Genomic DNA, 15,888 nt, shown 5'->3' with positions numbered 1-15,888 from the left:
TGGTGTACCAAGTCAATCTTATTGGAGTAAGATTTTTGAAAATTTTTGTAGTGAAACAAGTAACATTAACAACCGCGATGGGATTGAATTGTATCAAAGATTCTCAAACATGCCCAAAAAAGTGGAAGAGTATATGGCTTTACTTCGTATGTGCAAGCAACTTCGACTTAGAGGTGAGACTGATGAAGAAGTCGTAGCTCAAGCTAACAAGGAATGGAGAAAATGGAAAGGTTATAATTTCAACTTCGAAGCTCAAATGACCATCATCAAAGATTTCTTGATACATCGGAAGGGATGTTATTAAAACCAACTTTGTAATGGAGATATATTAAGCATGTAATGGGTTTTATTGCGGTCTAGTTAATGAAAGTATTAGTAATTTTCAATCGTATTAAGAATTCATGTTGAATCAAAAAATTTCTCAACTTTCAAATCTAATTACGGACGGGAAATTTATGTAAACCCAGTCGTAATGCAGACTTGAGTTATATTGGGAAGAAGAACGACCAAAATTTCATAAAATCCCATCTGTTTTATGTGTTCACGGCTAAGAGTTCCTAATATCCCAACCGTTTTATCTATTTTCGGCCGAGTCGACACATTTACCCAGCCATAACAGCAGAAAATTCCAGATTTTTGACGGATTTGAATTGATAAAATTGATGTTGGGAGTTGATTATAAGGTTATCTTGAGTTTTGCGATCATTTTTTTTCAAAACTTTTCAAAAAATAAAATTCACCAAAATCACCATTTTCAAAATAAAATTCACCAAAACTCAATAAAATCAAGTTTTGATTTGCAAAAAATTAATGTTTTGATTAATCTAATCGATTCACTAAGACTGATTAGTTAGCTTAATTAATTTAATTAGCACTAATCAAATTAAGAGTAGGCTAGACATTACAAAAAAGGATAGATAAAAGGTCCTATGGGTTGTTATTTCATGACCCCATAAAAACCCAAAAACCCATTCTCTTTAAGCCCTAGTAATAGAGTTCTTTTGTTCTTGCTTTTCCCTCGAGAAAATAAAATGAAAAGAATAACGATACCTCTTCTTTTTTTTCTAGCTTCTTCTTCGGTTCCTCCTCCTCTTCTCGGAGGGAGTAGGGAGTACCACTAAAGACAAGGAGGCGTTGGTGAATACCGATACTTAATATCTAGAGTTCTTTTGTTCTTGCTTTTCCCTCGAGAATAAAATGAAAAGAATACCGATACTTAATATCGCAGACCATGACAGGATGAGTTTATAAGAAAGAAAAAAAAAAAAGAGCCGGATGAGTTTATTAAAACCATGCCGGATGCTACCTTACAATTGTTTGTGAACTCGTATCCATAAATAGCCGTTGTAACTTGTAACCCTTGTTGTCATCTGGGGATTACATATCTCTGACGCATGTTCAGAGAAGGTCGTAGAACTTGTCTGTTGCCCATGTGGCTTTGATCCAAGGCCATGCTAGCAAAGCTTCGATGTTCCACTATGTACATAATTAAGTGTATAACAACAGCATATAATAATTGTCTACTACACAGACCTGGGACATTTTCATTTCCCACAAACTCTTCTCCTCTCTCTCTCTCTCTCAACTTTTTCTTTCTTCTGTTCATCTTCACATTTCCCATCAACTTTTTCTCATATCCATCCATCCATCCATCTCACACAAAACACCATTAATTTCATCTACACTTTATTCTTACCAGAACCCTTTCTACTGCTTTACTTAAAACCATGGCTACTATTTTAGTTATTGCAGTTCTCATGTTATTCATGACTGGTCACTCAGGTATATGATATACTAACTTGTACCTCTTCATTTCCTTACATGTTTCCTCTCATAAATGATAAATCTCAGTCTTTTGTTAAGTTATATCTCATATTTGTGTTTGTTTGCTTCTTAGATGGAGCGAGTTGGTGTGCTTGCAGAACTGATGTGAGTGAATCAGCTTTACAAAAGGCATTAGATTATGCTTGTGGAAATGGGGCAGACTGTAAACCTATACTCCAGAATGGTGCTTGTTTTCAACCTAATACTGTCAGGGCTCATTGTTCTTATGCTGTTAATAGCTATTATCAAAACAAAGGTCAAGCTCAAGGAAGTTGCATCTTTAGTAATTCTTCCACCGTTGTTCAGAATGACCCAAGTAAGACCCTAGCCAGCAAATCCTGATTTTATTTCTCATCTACTTTTTCTTTGCTTTACTATCACTACTTGTACAAAGATTTCTGATTATTTTTTATTTCCCTTGGTGGTTTACAGGCACTGGTGGTACATGTACCTACCCTTCATCTGCTAGGTATGATTTTCTTTGCCTTGAAGATTATAGTCTAAAATAGAAGCTTTTCTTTGTTGAAACCAAAATGAGTTCCTCTTTTCTTAATTCTATTTTTGGATTTGGTTGATGTCACATTAAGATAATAGCATATTGTAAAGTCTACTAGAACTCAATACCATCCTCTTTTTTGTTTACATAAACTTTACCGAGAGAAAAAGGAGAGGGTATTCTTAAATTTGCTTAGTGAAAGATACTCCCATTTTGCTTTTGGTCTTGTATTCCAATCTTATTACGAGCACAAACAATATGATAGGGTTAGGGTTTTTGTTTTGAGTGGATTGTCCATCTTCAATGTAAGAGATTTATTAGGTGTTTTAGCAAAAAGGTTATGTCTTAAAAGTTCGATTTCTCCCAATAAACAAAGCCTTTTTTCACTTCAAAAACAGCATGGTTTTGGACTGTAATAGTAGGGGAGTACAACTAGGCTGTCATATCTTGTTGTTTTCAATTTTGTACTACTAGCATCATAGAATAGTTGAATACTCTACACAGTACATTGAAGTTTGAATGCTGAGTGACCCCACACCTGTTACATCTACATATGATGTACCATGGTCAGGGTAAAAAGTAAAAGTGTGGTTAAGAGAGTACCCAAGTAATTTTTTTGTTAAGGAGGGTTTTTACCTCAGTTGTTGAACCTAATTTTTCTTGTTGGACAGTGTGGTGGTGGGTCTTTTTCTTGAGATGTGGAACTTTTTGGTTTAGAGTTTTCTGAAAATGATTTATTTTTCTTACTTGCAGCTTTGGAGGAAATGGTGGCACCACACCAGGTGTAATGTCACCACCTGGTTTTCCAAACAGTCCACCAACAGGAGGATTACTCAGTCCTCCAGGGTTTAACAGTCCTCCATTCAGTCCGGGTCCAGCTGGGTTTGATCCTAATGGTGTTGCCAAAACTGAAATGGTTTCTGTGTTCCTAACTCTAGGGTTTTCAGCTCTCTTGTCACTTCTTATGATTGTTTGAAAGAAAGAAAAAAAGTGGAGACAAATGTAAGTGGTGGGTGGTAATGGCGTAGGAATGGAGAGGTAGGGATTTCAGGGGTTTGTAATGTAATGTATGGCTGAGATGAGTTTAGCATTCAAGTCAGAACAAGTAGGTCTGAATTTTGATAATTTGGGTTGTGTAAAAGTGATTCAGCATCATCTATTGGACTGACATTTCCCAAAACCTTTGTCTGCCTCTCTATGTTCTTTTCTCTCTTTTGCTTCTCTATTTCTCTTCTTTGTATGTAGTTTTATCATCCATTCTTATTTACCGGGAATATTTTGGGTGCACCAAATTTATCCTTTTCTTTTTGGCTTTTCTTCCTGACCTTTATTGGGAAACTTTGGGTCTTCAGTCCAGTTTGATTTGCTAAACTAAAGACATTGCTTGCAACAAAATACTGGACAAAAAGTATGGCTAAAGTATTCACCAAAATAGTCAAAACTGTTTAACAACTGACTGAGATGTGTACAATGTTGTTGGTATGTGCATATAATCCATGTGGTGGTACTTACCAATTATTAATAGATGAGAATCATTATTGATGATGGTGGGTGTTGTGGAGTGAAAATGTGGATGCTTTTGTTGAACTGTGGGCCCAAAATAATCAAAGGCATTTGCCCTAAAACAATCCTCAAATTTGGATGTTTATGGGGGTGTTTACCCTAATCGTGGGGTTTGATGGTGGAGGGTTTAGATTAGAATCTCTAGATGCACGTTTTTGGCACTATAGTGCGAACTGGGCACTGTAGTGGAGTTCTTTGGCGGTAAGATTCGATGGAAGATCAAGAGAAAATGCAACATGAATAACTTTATTTTTTTTATTGGGAGAATCCATCCACCAACTTAGTAAAGCATGATTTTAGACATATTATGTCTCCTTTCGTTAACCTTTTCTGATTATAATTTAATATATATAGTCTTGTCAATTCCAAGTCATGTTTTTGGGTATATGCTCTTCTCAATCTCTGGTGGAACCAGACATTACTCTGGTCCCTTGCGGATACGAGTTACGGTGAAGTACCCGAGAGATTTAAAATGCATAGCATTGGGAAAGTTGCTGAATTTTGGTGGAGGAAATGGGACTCCAACCACAAGGTGAAAAACGCCCATTTCCCCAAAGTTTTGACTAAGCTCAAAAGCATCATCATTTAAGCTGACGTATAAAACCATAATTTTGCTGCACCTGTTGCGTTTCTTTTGATTCTTCAATGGCATGCCGCATGCCTGCCATGCCTCTGTATCTCTGCTTCTTAGCTGGTGTAATGTGAAAGCTAAGTTGGTCGCATTCAACTTCACGGGGTTGGCATTAGGTTAGTAGACAGAGACGGTTTCGGATTAATTATCAAGTGTGCGGCAGATATCAATCATTCCTGGGTCCATTTCGGCTTAAATTATAGATTCATCAGAAGCATAAAATCATCAGTCTTCGGCCATCACTTTCTTACTTATATTTTCATGTCAGCAGCTACTCAGGCTCTGGTTACCAAGTTTGACCCAATTGGCTTCAAGAAGTTCTAAATAACCCTTTTCTTTGGTTTAGAACAGCTATTGATCAAGGCTTCTTACCTAGAACAAAGCTTAACCTGCCCTTTTGAGTTTACAGAGAGCCAAAAGGTGGATTTTGCAAACAACCAGATATGACATACCATACCACACACAACTGATAAAAGCTGCATAAGCTGATTTTTTTTTAGTGTTTAAAAGTTATAAATATATTACAGAAAACAATAGTGTAGAGCCCATAATGTTTTACAAGACCTATTTGTAAACAGAATTTTTTTCTGTGATCTCACCTTCTCGGACGAAGTTGGCGATCAACTTGGAAACTGAATCCGGTGTTTCTACATGAGGGAGATGACCGGCATTTGGGATTTGATGCAAAGATGAGTTTTGCAGTTCAGTATCTAGTCTCTGCATATACACAACAAATGGTTTTTGTCTTACGATAATGCAATACAAGATTTGCTTAGTGATATAATGTCGCAGTGGATGCTTACGGAAGGAGAAAGCTTTGACAAAAAGGAATGATGAGCACAGAACATAAATTGAACTAACCATAGCCAGTGTGTTGCTGATGATTTGGTCATTTTCACCCCATATGATGAGTGTTTCCTGTTTTATCTGTTTCGCAGACGTAGAGATATCATATATCAGAACAGATTTCGCCATAACCTAATCAGTCCGCGTTTCTTTCATTGTGAAGTTGTATATTTGTAGTGTGATCTCACCTGTTGTATCTGGTTGAAACAACTCATTCTCTTATTAATTGTATGTAATTATTTTGTCATCAGTCCCAAATATATTTTTTGAAACAACTGCAAAAGCTTCTTTGTAGCAGATCTTGTTGATTTGATATGATATGGAAGTTAGCTTCTTATTACATAAAATTCAGAAGCTTCGTCACCCAACTGAATAATTTAAGCAACTTCTCAAATACAATCCAAACCTCTTTGCCGATCTAAGAGATAGTTTCAAAATAAGGACTTTAAGGTTTCATAGAGATCAATGTTCCCTTGTAAATAAAAACATATAGTATTTGATATTTCAAAGGTGGGCAGTTCAACATCTATCCACCGATTGACCTCTTTTTTATGCTGGTGTCTGTGCTCTCTTATATTCCCATTTACTACTTGTCTTTATTTCAGATGCCGGTGTCTGTGGATAAACAAAGGAAAGAATAATGAGACAATTCTTATGGGGTTATGTCAATAATAAACCAAAATAGGATCGGGTAAGGTGGAAAAAAGTGAATTTATCGAAGGAAGGAGGGGGAGTAGGAATTAAGAAGCTAAGGATTATGAATAAGGCTTTACATGCTAAATGGATCTGGAGGTATTACAATGAACAATATGCGCTTTGGAGGAGAGTGGTTAATGACAAGTTTGGCGGTAACATACATGTTTTTTTTCCTAGTCCTACTAATAGACCAGTTGGAAAAAGTCTGTCGGCGGGCATTCTGAAGTTCAACAATGTACCACATTACAAGTAAATTCTGGTAACATGGTTTTATTCTGGAAAGACTCATGGATGAATGGTCAAAACTTCAAAACTCTTTTCCCTGCATTTTACAAGATCAGTAGAGTATAAGATGTTACTATTCAGGATTGTTTAAACTTAAGCAGTGGGGTAGTTGGAATCTAGCTTTTTGCAGATAACTGAAGATAGAGAAGTGGCGGATGTTGCACATCTACTAATTTCTACTTTTGACATTAGAAACTATGGAGATAAAGAGTTTGGCTGCAAGGTAGAAAACCGTTCTCGGGTTTAGAATGTTATAAGGCTTTGGAGGTGCGATGGTCTGATTTTGTTTCCTTACAAGTTTCCTTTGGAATCCAAAAATTTCACAAAAGGTGCTTTTTTCGTATGAACTTTATGTTACAATGCGGCGCCGACTATGGATACATATAGAGGTGCAATTCTTGTTAATGGGTGTTTATTTTGCAAAAAGTTAGACAAACCATTTGGGAGTGGAATAGGAAGAAGGGATCAAACACTAATACAATGAGGAACATTTGGGATATAATTCCTTTTGCAATATGGTGGGCTATATGGACGGGGAGAAACTCAAAATGTTTTAACGGTAAGTATAAGAGTCTGCAAGATATAATAAATAGTGTTAAGGTGTTGATCTACAATTGGTGCACAGGTATTGATACTTTTAATGGGGTGAGTCTAGATATGGTTTTGAATAACTAGGAGGCTGTCATGTACTAATGTTTTAGATTTGTATGTGTTTTGTTTTTTTGTTTTTTCGTTTTTCTTGCATGGTTTTTTGGAGTATTCCATTTATTTGAGTACTATGTATTGGTTTTGTTCAGTTCCACTACTTCCTTGGTGATGAACTGATTTTCTTAATATATTGCCCTTTTGGCGTCAAAACTAAAAAATTAAAAATTGGCCTCTTTTTTTCCTTCTTTTTCTTTCAATTCGCTGACATGGAAAATAGAAAAGTTCACCTTTCATCTACACATAGTATCCACGTCGGCATAGATGTTGTTCAACTAGTCATGTAGCAGAGTCGAAAATTTTATTTTTGTCTTTTATTTATTTCCTATAACTCATTTCCTTCCTATTATATCTCCAATTTAGTCTCTTGAATATTATTTAATCCATAACAAAAATTTATTAGAATCCAACAAAATATAATTTGGATTTTTTTAAGACTTCCCTCCAACAATGGGGTTAATTTTACTTGTTTTTGGCTTGGTTGTATCGAAGCTAGATCCAAGCAAAACGGGTAACCATGTGCTTGGCCTTAAAGATCATGATCCAGATCTATTTTCCGGCGAGTTCGAAACTAAAACAACGGCGGGATTGAAACTAAAACGGTTGCGTTATAATCATTCATGTCAGGTTTACGTATCCGAAAGTTTAATTTGTAAACAAACATTGTAGGTTACTAAGTTACTAGTATTAGGATGTAACAATATAAACCTCCCGGCGTGAAGAAGGAAATATTTTCATAGTCCTCTGGAACGAGCGAGTTTGGTTGTAACTTGAGTATTCGTCCATGAATAAAAGTAACTCATGTCCTGCTTTAACATCTACTAACTGATCGCACATCATGTGGTACCATTACCGTGTTGGCAATCTACGCCGTGTATTCTACTTTTCGTATAATATTCGACTTCCGCTTCTTATTTAGTTTTTTATTTTCCGTTTGTGATATATTGATGTTGTTTTTCAGATTGGATGCATGAATATCTTCGCGCCCGAGTTAATTCTCAGCTTGTGGCACGAGATCTCGAGATATATTCCAGGCGTATCTTTCACTTTTTATGCAAACATGTCGGTGTATTCTTTCGACCATTTTTCCATATAATTTTCATTCTCGTTCCTAGCAACCTCCTTCTTTTTATTGGCTTCGGTTTCCTCCTTGCCATTGATGTCCTTTGTTGGTTTGAAGCTAAAAAAGTTGACTTTGTTAGCCCAATTGGGGTTACATTCGGTAATTATTATGCTTGTTTCGATTTTCACTCATTTCATCCTCTTTTTTCTGTTGTTACATTAGAATATTGGTCCCTAGAACTAGGTACATTAGCCTATGATTTATGATATTACAATTGATCCCCCACCTCCCCTGTGGGAAGAAACTTGAGAACCTAAGATTTATCCTCTATTTTATCCTTTACCAGCTTGGTTTCGGCCTTTCTGACTGTAGTAATATTTACCAGGTACTCTTTTATTTTCTTTTAATCCTTTGTTATATTTGCTCTTTTCTTGTCAGCGCTGCCACATGCCAACGCTAAAGCTTTCACGTTGTTGGGGCTTTCCAGAGCGCTAAGATCTTCCATGCGCTGGCATATGTTCCAGCACCAAAACAATTCGCGGAGTTGGTACATATGCCAATGCCAAATTTCTTCACGGTGCTGGAGTAATCTGTTAGAGCATCGCTCAGTCAAAATAAAAAGTTCTGATATATCAAGCTTGTTGTCATATTTAGTTGATCCAAAAACTATATCTTGATTTATAGCCTACTAGAGTCAGTCTAGGACTTGGAATAGAGCATGGTAGTTGAACATCAAATTAACCAATCGACGTTGGAGATTAAAGACTGAAGAACGAAGCTGTCGGCAAAAAATTCATTAACAAATGCATGTGAAGACCGACTATTTATTTATTGTACTTAAGGTGTGCAGGAACACTGACGGTCGAGAAAATGGTATAATGGAAACTATAATTGCAGATTTCATTAGTTTACCAATTGTTGGGTGTTTACGACAAACTTTTCCTTTTTTAAACCCAGTGATAGATACCTACAATTTTCATTGCACACAATATTATATCTTTGTTTCAATTATCCGTGAGGGTGTATGTGTAAGGAAAATAGAGATTTATATCTGGACAAAATAATTATTAGGGATAACGAGAATACAATACATGTTCATAGTGCTCCATACTCCAGTTTTGTGGATATCGTTATGGTCATGGAGGTGGGACTTCAGTTATGTGGAGACTGTGAGTGGGAATGTATTGCTTCTTGTGGTAATTGAGTACACTTTGCCGAAGGTTCTTGGTGCTAAAGACAACAAGATCTTAATGTTGTAAATGGAAACAAAAGAAACTACAATCACTCTGAGGTTAATTAACAAGTGGTGTGGTCTCTTAAACTTTACCATTATGATCTTTCATCCAAAATAGATAGTGCAACAAAGTTGATTATACGTATTAACCCCATGATGTTTGAACTCTGAAAGTTATTTTTCGTAAACAACACTATGCCCATGGTGTCTTTCTTTCGAACCTTATCCTTTTTTAGTCTGTCCATGGAAAAGTTACTTTTTGGGCAGATATATAAGATACTTGTCAATAAGTGAACTATTAGATCGTTTATCGGAACATAGTATCCGTCACCCTTATTGAATGAAATGCCTTCTAAAATTTTGGGAAAAATTTAGTCTCATATATTTTTGAATTGGCGGATCATCATTCATGGGTTTCGGGTTACGAAACAAATTTTCAGTTAAATTCACGATGGGTGATAAAAAAATTTAAATTCACGATTACTTATATTAAAATTTTATAATTATATAGAGACGCAAAGATCAGGAATAAATTTGTGCTCACCGGAAATTTTCAGCAACGTAATGCAGTTTTATAAAATATCTTAAAAATTACTTTTCAATATCCAAAAGTTTTGAAATTTAACATGCATGATCTTCATGATGTCTAAAATCTAAAGTAAAAATCTCTAAGCTAAATTAATTCCATATAGGAGATATACAAAAAACTTTACAATATGTTAAATTTTTTTTTTATCATCAACAATAACTTTCTACGCCACAAATTAATGAAGAAAATATTAATCATGTTACAATCTTAGTCCATCAAGACCAAACATAAAATTTAAGTCTAAATATTAAGTAACCTAAAATTCCAAGCACCATGTAAAATCGCTAGAAAAAAATTATATTGTTGATAATTCAATAAAACGAAGCAAACAATGATACTTATCACGTTTTAGCAATCGTTTTTCTTTTCATATCTATGAAAAAATAAAATATCTTAAAGTTGTTAGAACAGTTGCTGAATTATTCCTGCACAACAAACAAAATCAAACACGAAACATATATAATGGTATCGTCGCGGACTAGGTCGTTCTCTTTAAGACGTTTCACAGATTTTTCCCAAAATTTTAGAAACAGTTTATTGTTGTGTCGTTCGTAGGATAAAACAATTGAATATACTCAGTTACCAGAAAGTTAGGGACCTTAGGGTTTTCTCATAGAAAAAAACAGTATCGTCATTTTTATTTTGATAAAAGGTTAATAAAATCATTTGATCAATCCAATCATAGTTGTATAAAAACATACCCTAATCTCTCTAGGCACCTATATAAGTTGTAAACTTACTACTGTCTCTCTCTCTCTCTCTCTCTCGTAGATAAACATACCCTAATCTCAAAGTTCCATGAACATCTAACGTTAAAGTTTAGCAGGCAGTACAAGCAAGCTCTGTTTTTTTCCCTAAAATCTGTTATATGAATTAAAACTTGAATAAATCAGACTAAAATCAAATTAAAACTCTTGTGCAAGTATTTCATCGTTGGCGCGTTGTCCCCGGGATAAAAACCCGAGTTCAATCTCTTAGACAACCACTTTTGCACGGTAATATGATGTGAAACTTCCACACTTTCATTCTTCCTCAAAATCACTTTTATAGAAAACAAACGATGTTCAAACATTGTTTTCTTTCACATAACTCTTTTTCGTTTGAAAAGAAAAATATAAAGAAAACTCAACTCATTCATCTTGTTTTTCCAACCAAAATCTGTTTTTTATGTTAAAAGGTTGTAACTCGTATTTGATTGAATATTATTATGATTTTGGTAACACCATTTCAATCAGAAATATGAAACGGTCAAATTAATTTCTTTTAAAAAGAAACTTAATTGATATCAAACACATTTTAATTTGTAATAAATTTATGTTTTAGATTATATATTCCCAACATTTAAGTGAAATGGATTTATTGTCGTTATTTTTAATTTCTGTTATTATGGTCTTTTCAAATTTTTTAGTTTACTTTTTATTTTAGGGTGTATGTTTATTATTTAAGGGGATTTGTACGATGTTTTGAGATTGATATTCCGATATCTTTGTGGGTTGTTTGTCTTTTTAAATTTTCCAATTAACTTTTTATTTAAGGTTAATCTTTATAATTTAGGGGGATTTGAAAGATATTTTGAGAGTGATACTCTAATATCCTTGAACTTAATCATCATCAGAAAAAATATATAAAAGAAAAATCATTTCATTTGTTATAAAAAATGTCGTGATTAGTTAATTTTTATGAACTTTTTGATCAATTTTTGTTCAAAAAAAAACATCAAACAAAACTCTTGTCGAGATTCTCCACATTGTAAAGACCACTACATTTTGCTTTCTGGTCTTTATGTTTATATTATACGTATCAGTTGGAATCTAATCTATAGATAATACGGTTTAAAATAGAAAAACAGTTTTATAGAGGCATGGAACCTTTAGTTTTGAAATTGAAATCAATTAATAACTCTGACGTATTGTGAATGCAAATATAGTTTCAAACAAACAAAGGAGACTCGATATAAATGGACACTTGAAATGTTTGTTTGACATCTGTATCTCTCCAAATTCTTTTAATTAACTTTGATTCTATTACTGTGAATTTTTCTCGAGGTTCAATATCTACCTTCAAACTCATTGTTTTATGACCCGACATAAGCCCTTAGTCTAGATCCGCCTCGTGACCTGCAATTTTCTATGGTTTTCTATTATCTTTCGGGTGCTACACCACCTATTTATCTTGTTATACTTGGGTTAACCCGATGAACATGTAGATAAAAAAAACACAATAGAAGATACCAGTTGAGTATTTTTTGATCATATAGAGGGTTGTTTGAAATCAAACCTTATGTAGCCTGCCTCCGTCACTACTAATGACATAAATCCTCTAAGTGTGTTGATATTTTTAATCCGTGTAAAATACCAAACGATTACCGAACTTCCTTCATGTTGATTGAAAGAAGTCTTCAATTAAGGTTTTGTTGAATTTTTACTCACACATTGAAGAAGTTTTTCCTATATCTTTATTGTAATATTCGATTAGGGATTGGAGGAATTGTTTTTCACTGTTTTTGGAAGGAGTTTGAAAAAAGTTTTGAGTTTTTTGGTTCCTAATTTGGAATTGTTTTTCACTCTTTTTCTTCATCACCTGCTCAACAGAGGAGAGAAGAAGAGGCAGAGCAAGGTGTCGCAATTTTTTTTTTTTTTACTCTCCTGTATAGTTTTAATTAGGGGTTTGATGTATGGCATTTTGAGGTTTCACCTGTTTTGAAATCTTAAATTCCCATCCTTTTAGCCCTAATTAATGATCTTCGGTTGTTTTGATATACATTATGCCTAGAGTTTTCAAGTCTAGCCAGGGACAATGTTTAAGTCTCATTTCTCAGGTGCATAATTCCCAATCTGTTAATAATTTTCTTCAATGTCCTTTCAAGGGTTTTGATGGGTACAAGAATGGTATAAGAGGCAGGGGTTTAGTTCAAGGTTCTTTTTTTAAGCATATCAATGATAGGCATTTTCCTAATGTTGCGGAATTTGATAGATGCACATACATAATTCAAACTAATGGTGTAGTATACGCTTTAATGGAAGGAAGATATTTCGCATCTTAAGATGTGGCTCTGTACGCAGTGTATGCAACCCTATGCTTGGAGGAAGTGTTGCAAGGCACATGAATGTGTTATGATTCCGGCCCCCTTCAATAGTAACGATGTGGATTTCTCATTCATGGTATAACAAAACCATATGAAGAGGTAAGTCTTTCTGTTCATGAATATATTTGTGTGGATGATGAGCATAGATTGCATTTTTTGGATGTTTAGTTATTGGATAAAGTTTTTAGGTCTCAAATTGGTACTGTTAGGCATAGTTTCTCTAGGGATTTTAAACATACTATAGATGGTGTTATTTCTAATCCTATGGATATATCTTATTGGGTAAAGTTGATTTGTTTCCCATATGTATCCTTAAAAATTACATTCCTAAGTGTAGTTTTGAAGCGAAGTCTGGTGTGATGCAAAAATTGCAGTTTGTTTCAATAAATTTTGCCCTTGCTCAATGACGAGAACCAAATGTGTGTGTTAAGTTAGTTCTGAAATTACTTGAAGACCATGAGTTCTTATCCAGTCACCCATTACCTTGCAATCAGTATAAGCAAGAAGACATCAATCTGCGATTGTAGAAGAAAATTAAGTCAGGGAACATTTACTGCTGCAATTATAGTTTTTACTTCTAGTGGTGTTTCTCCTTGTAATGAAGATACCTAGGTAGTTCTAAAGCTTAAACGTCCCACTGCATCACCACCAGTAATACCCTTCGCCTTCCATTGAGTATGCTGCTTTTGCTGCTAACAAAGATATGGATTTAGGCAGGATTAAAATATTCCCAAAAGGTAATGCGTGTGGAAGGGATGACCTTCATTCTCAACATTTCTTAGATTTTTTGAGTGGATCTGCTACTGCTGTGGTCGATGATCTTCTTACTTCCATTACTGCTATTGTCAATCTACTGCTTGCAGGTAAATGTCCTCCCTTACTTGGTGATTTTATTGCAAGTCCTCAGTTGAATCCATTACTTAAACCTATAGGATACATTGACTTGTTTCCAAGGTAACTGCTTACGCAGTTAGTAAGGATATGAGTATTTATTTAGGTGATTATCAGTTTGGTGTTGGTATCCCTTGTGATAGTGAAGCTATATTACACTCTGTTAGAGCACTGCTCGGTCGAACTCGCAAGCGTTGCTATATCAAGCTTGTTTGTCAAGTTTAGTTTTCAAAACTATAAGTCTTGATTTCTAGTCTACTTATCTATGTCTCGGATTAGGATAGAATGTGTAGTTGAGCTCTAGACTTCACGACGTTCATCGATTGAAGACGAAGATATACTAAGGGGAGCTTGGAGGAAATTCATCAACAAAAGGTGTGTGGAGACTTAAACTCATCTATCACTCTGAAGTCTATTTTATTCTATCTCCTATTGAGACTAAGTCGTATGGCTATATACACTTTACATTATACACATTTGATATTTCAAGCTGAGTTTAACTCGCTTGTATCTTTCTCGAAATATGTGTTGGAAAGATTTTTTCTTTAACCAAGTTCATCATTATTCTTGAAGGAATTCAAAAGATGATCATGTGAAAATCGCCTTGTAACATCTTACATGATTTGTGTGAGACAGTCATTTGATGTAGACTCGGAATGCTTCGTATTGATCATTCGATCACATGAAAATTACTTATAAGCTAATAGTTTTGTGAGACGGCTATTGTCGTCTTCTCAGGATTTTTCGATGATTGATATAGGAGTTTAGAACAATTAACCATTGTCTGGATATAGAACAGTATACATACCCGTATGCAAACTTTTGTAAGAATAATTCAGGTCCGGGAACCAAGTATGCATACCCGTATGAAAACGGTTGTTAAAGTCCTGGAACTAAGTTTGCATACCCGTTTGAAAATTTTTTCACCTAAAGTCGGCCTGGAACGACAATATGCGTACCTGTTTACGAATTGTCGGAAAAGATCAAAGTCCGGAACTTAAGTTTGCTTACCCATTTGCAAACTTATGAGGTTAAGTTCTAAAATCGGTTAAGTATGATTTCATACTCATGAACAAATATATTTATAAATTAAAGAATGCAATCTTTGCAAACCGTGGCTAAAATGTTCATGAACTGATTCTTTTGAATCAATACGATTTTGCTTCAATTGTGTCTTGTATACTTCTACGAGAATATAAACAATTGAACAACTCTATAAGTAACACAATTAAATTCATTTGATTATCATTTGATCTAGAAGTGTTAAGATGAACAAGGTTAATACAAAAGTGTTCATATGTCTAACTTCGGTTAACTGTTATTAAGCCAACTCAATATACACGTTTAGGTATGGTTACCCATATCAAAATGAAAGTATATTTCATTTGTGTATAACAAGCTAAGACCATCTAACGGTGGAAAGATATTAGCTTGTATCTTAAATAAGGTTTTCATCCAACGGGGAATATTGATTGCTTTGTTCCAAAGTTATCAAACCCTGAATTGAAGACTATATAAGGGAGAACTCTAGTAACTGGGAAACCTAATCTCCACACCTCATGTGTGATACTAGTTGCGACTAGAGTCAATTATCCTTTAACATGGGTTTTTTCTAAAACCATTATTATAGGTTAACGACTTAAAGACTTCATTGGGATTCTGAAGCCAGACCCAACTATTTTTTCTGTAGTTGTTTGTTCTGATCTTACATGTTCTATCGTATTGACTACTATATTCTCTAATATATGCTCGAGATTTATCTCTAATAAGTAAGATATAAAAAGTAATCACAAAGCTCCTCGTTTCATTCTTTGTGATTCCACAATAACTTGTTCTACTACCATATAGTTAAGTTATTGTGAGGTGATTGATATTTCTAGGCTGTTCTTCGGGAATATAAGACCGGAATATCAATTGGTTCATGTTTACCTTGATTTATCAAAAGACGGAACAAACTTAGTAGGTATTTTTGTGGGAGAC

At 34.6% G+C, this 15,888-nt stretch overlaps 1 protein-coding gene and 1 long non-coding RNA gene across 2 annotated transcripts; one reads left to right on the top strand and one right to left on the bottom strand.

Annotated features, from left to right (window-relative positions):
• Window positions 1–1,541: 1,541 nt before the first annotated feature.
• Window positions 1,542–3,607, top strand: LOC113275811 (PLASMODESMATA CALLOSE-BINDING PROTEIN 2-like). The gene is made up of 4 exons (XM_026525376.1): window positions 1,542–1,782; window positions 1,898–2,140; window positions 2,257–2,293; window positions 3,074–3,607. Exons 1-4 carry the CDS (start codon window positions 1,728–1,730, stop codon window positions 3,294–3,296), a joined length of 558 nt encoding a protein of 185 aa, XP_026381161.1. The 5' UTR covers window positions 1,542–1,727; the 3' UTR covers window positions 3,297–3,607.
• Window positions 3,608–5,122: 1,515 nt separating this feature from the next.
• On the bottom strand, window positions 5,123–5,878 carry LOC113275810. The gene is made up of 3 exons (XR_003323781.1): window positions 5,549–5,878; window positions 5,376–5,441; window positions 5,123–5,231 (listed from the first exon to the last, which is right to left on the bottom strand). It is a non-coding gene; the product is annotated as an uncharacterized LOC113275810 (long non-coding RNA).
• Between the last annotated feature and the right edge of the window lie 10,010 nt (window positions 5,879–15,888).

This window comes from Papaver somniferum, chromosome 4 (genome assembly GCF_003573695.1).
Source record: "Papaver somniferum cultivar HN1 chromosome 4, ASM357369v1, whole genome shotgun sequence".
NCBI classification, from domain to species: Eukaryota; Viridiplantae; Streptophyta; class Magnoliopsida; order Ranunculales; family Papaveraceae; genus Papaver; species Papaver somniferum.
This window is presented reverse-complemented; position numbering and strand designations above follow the sequence as displayed.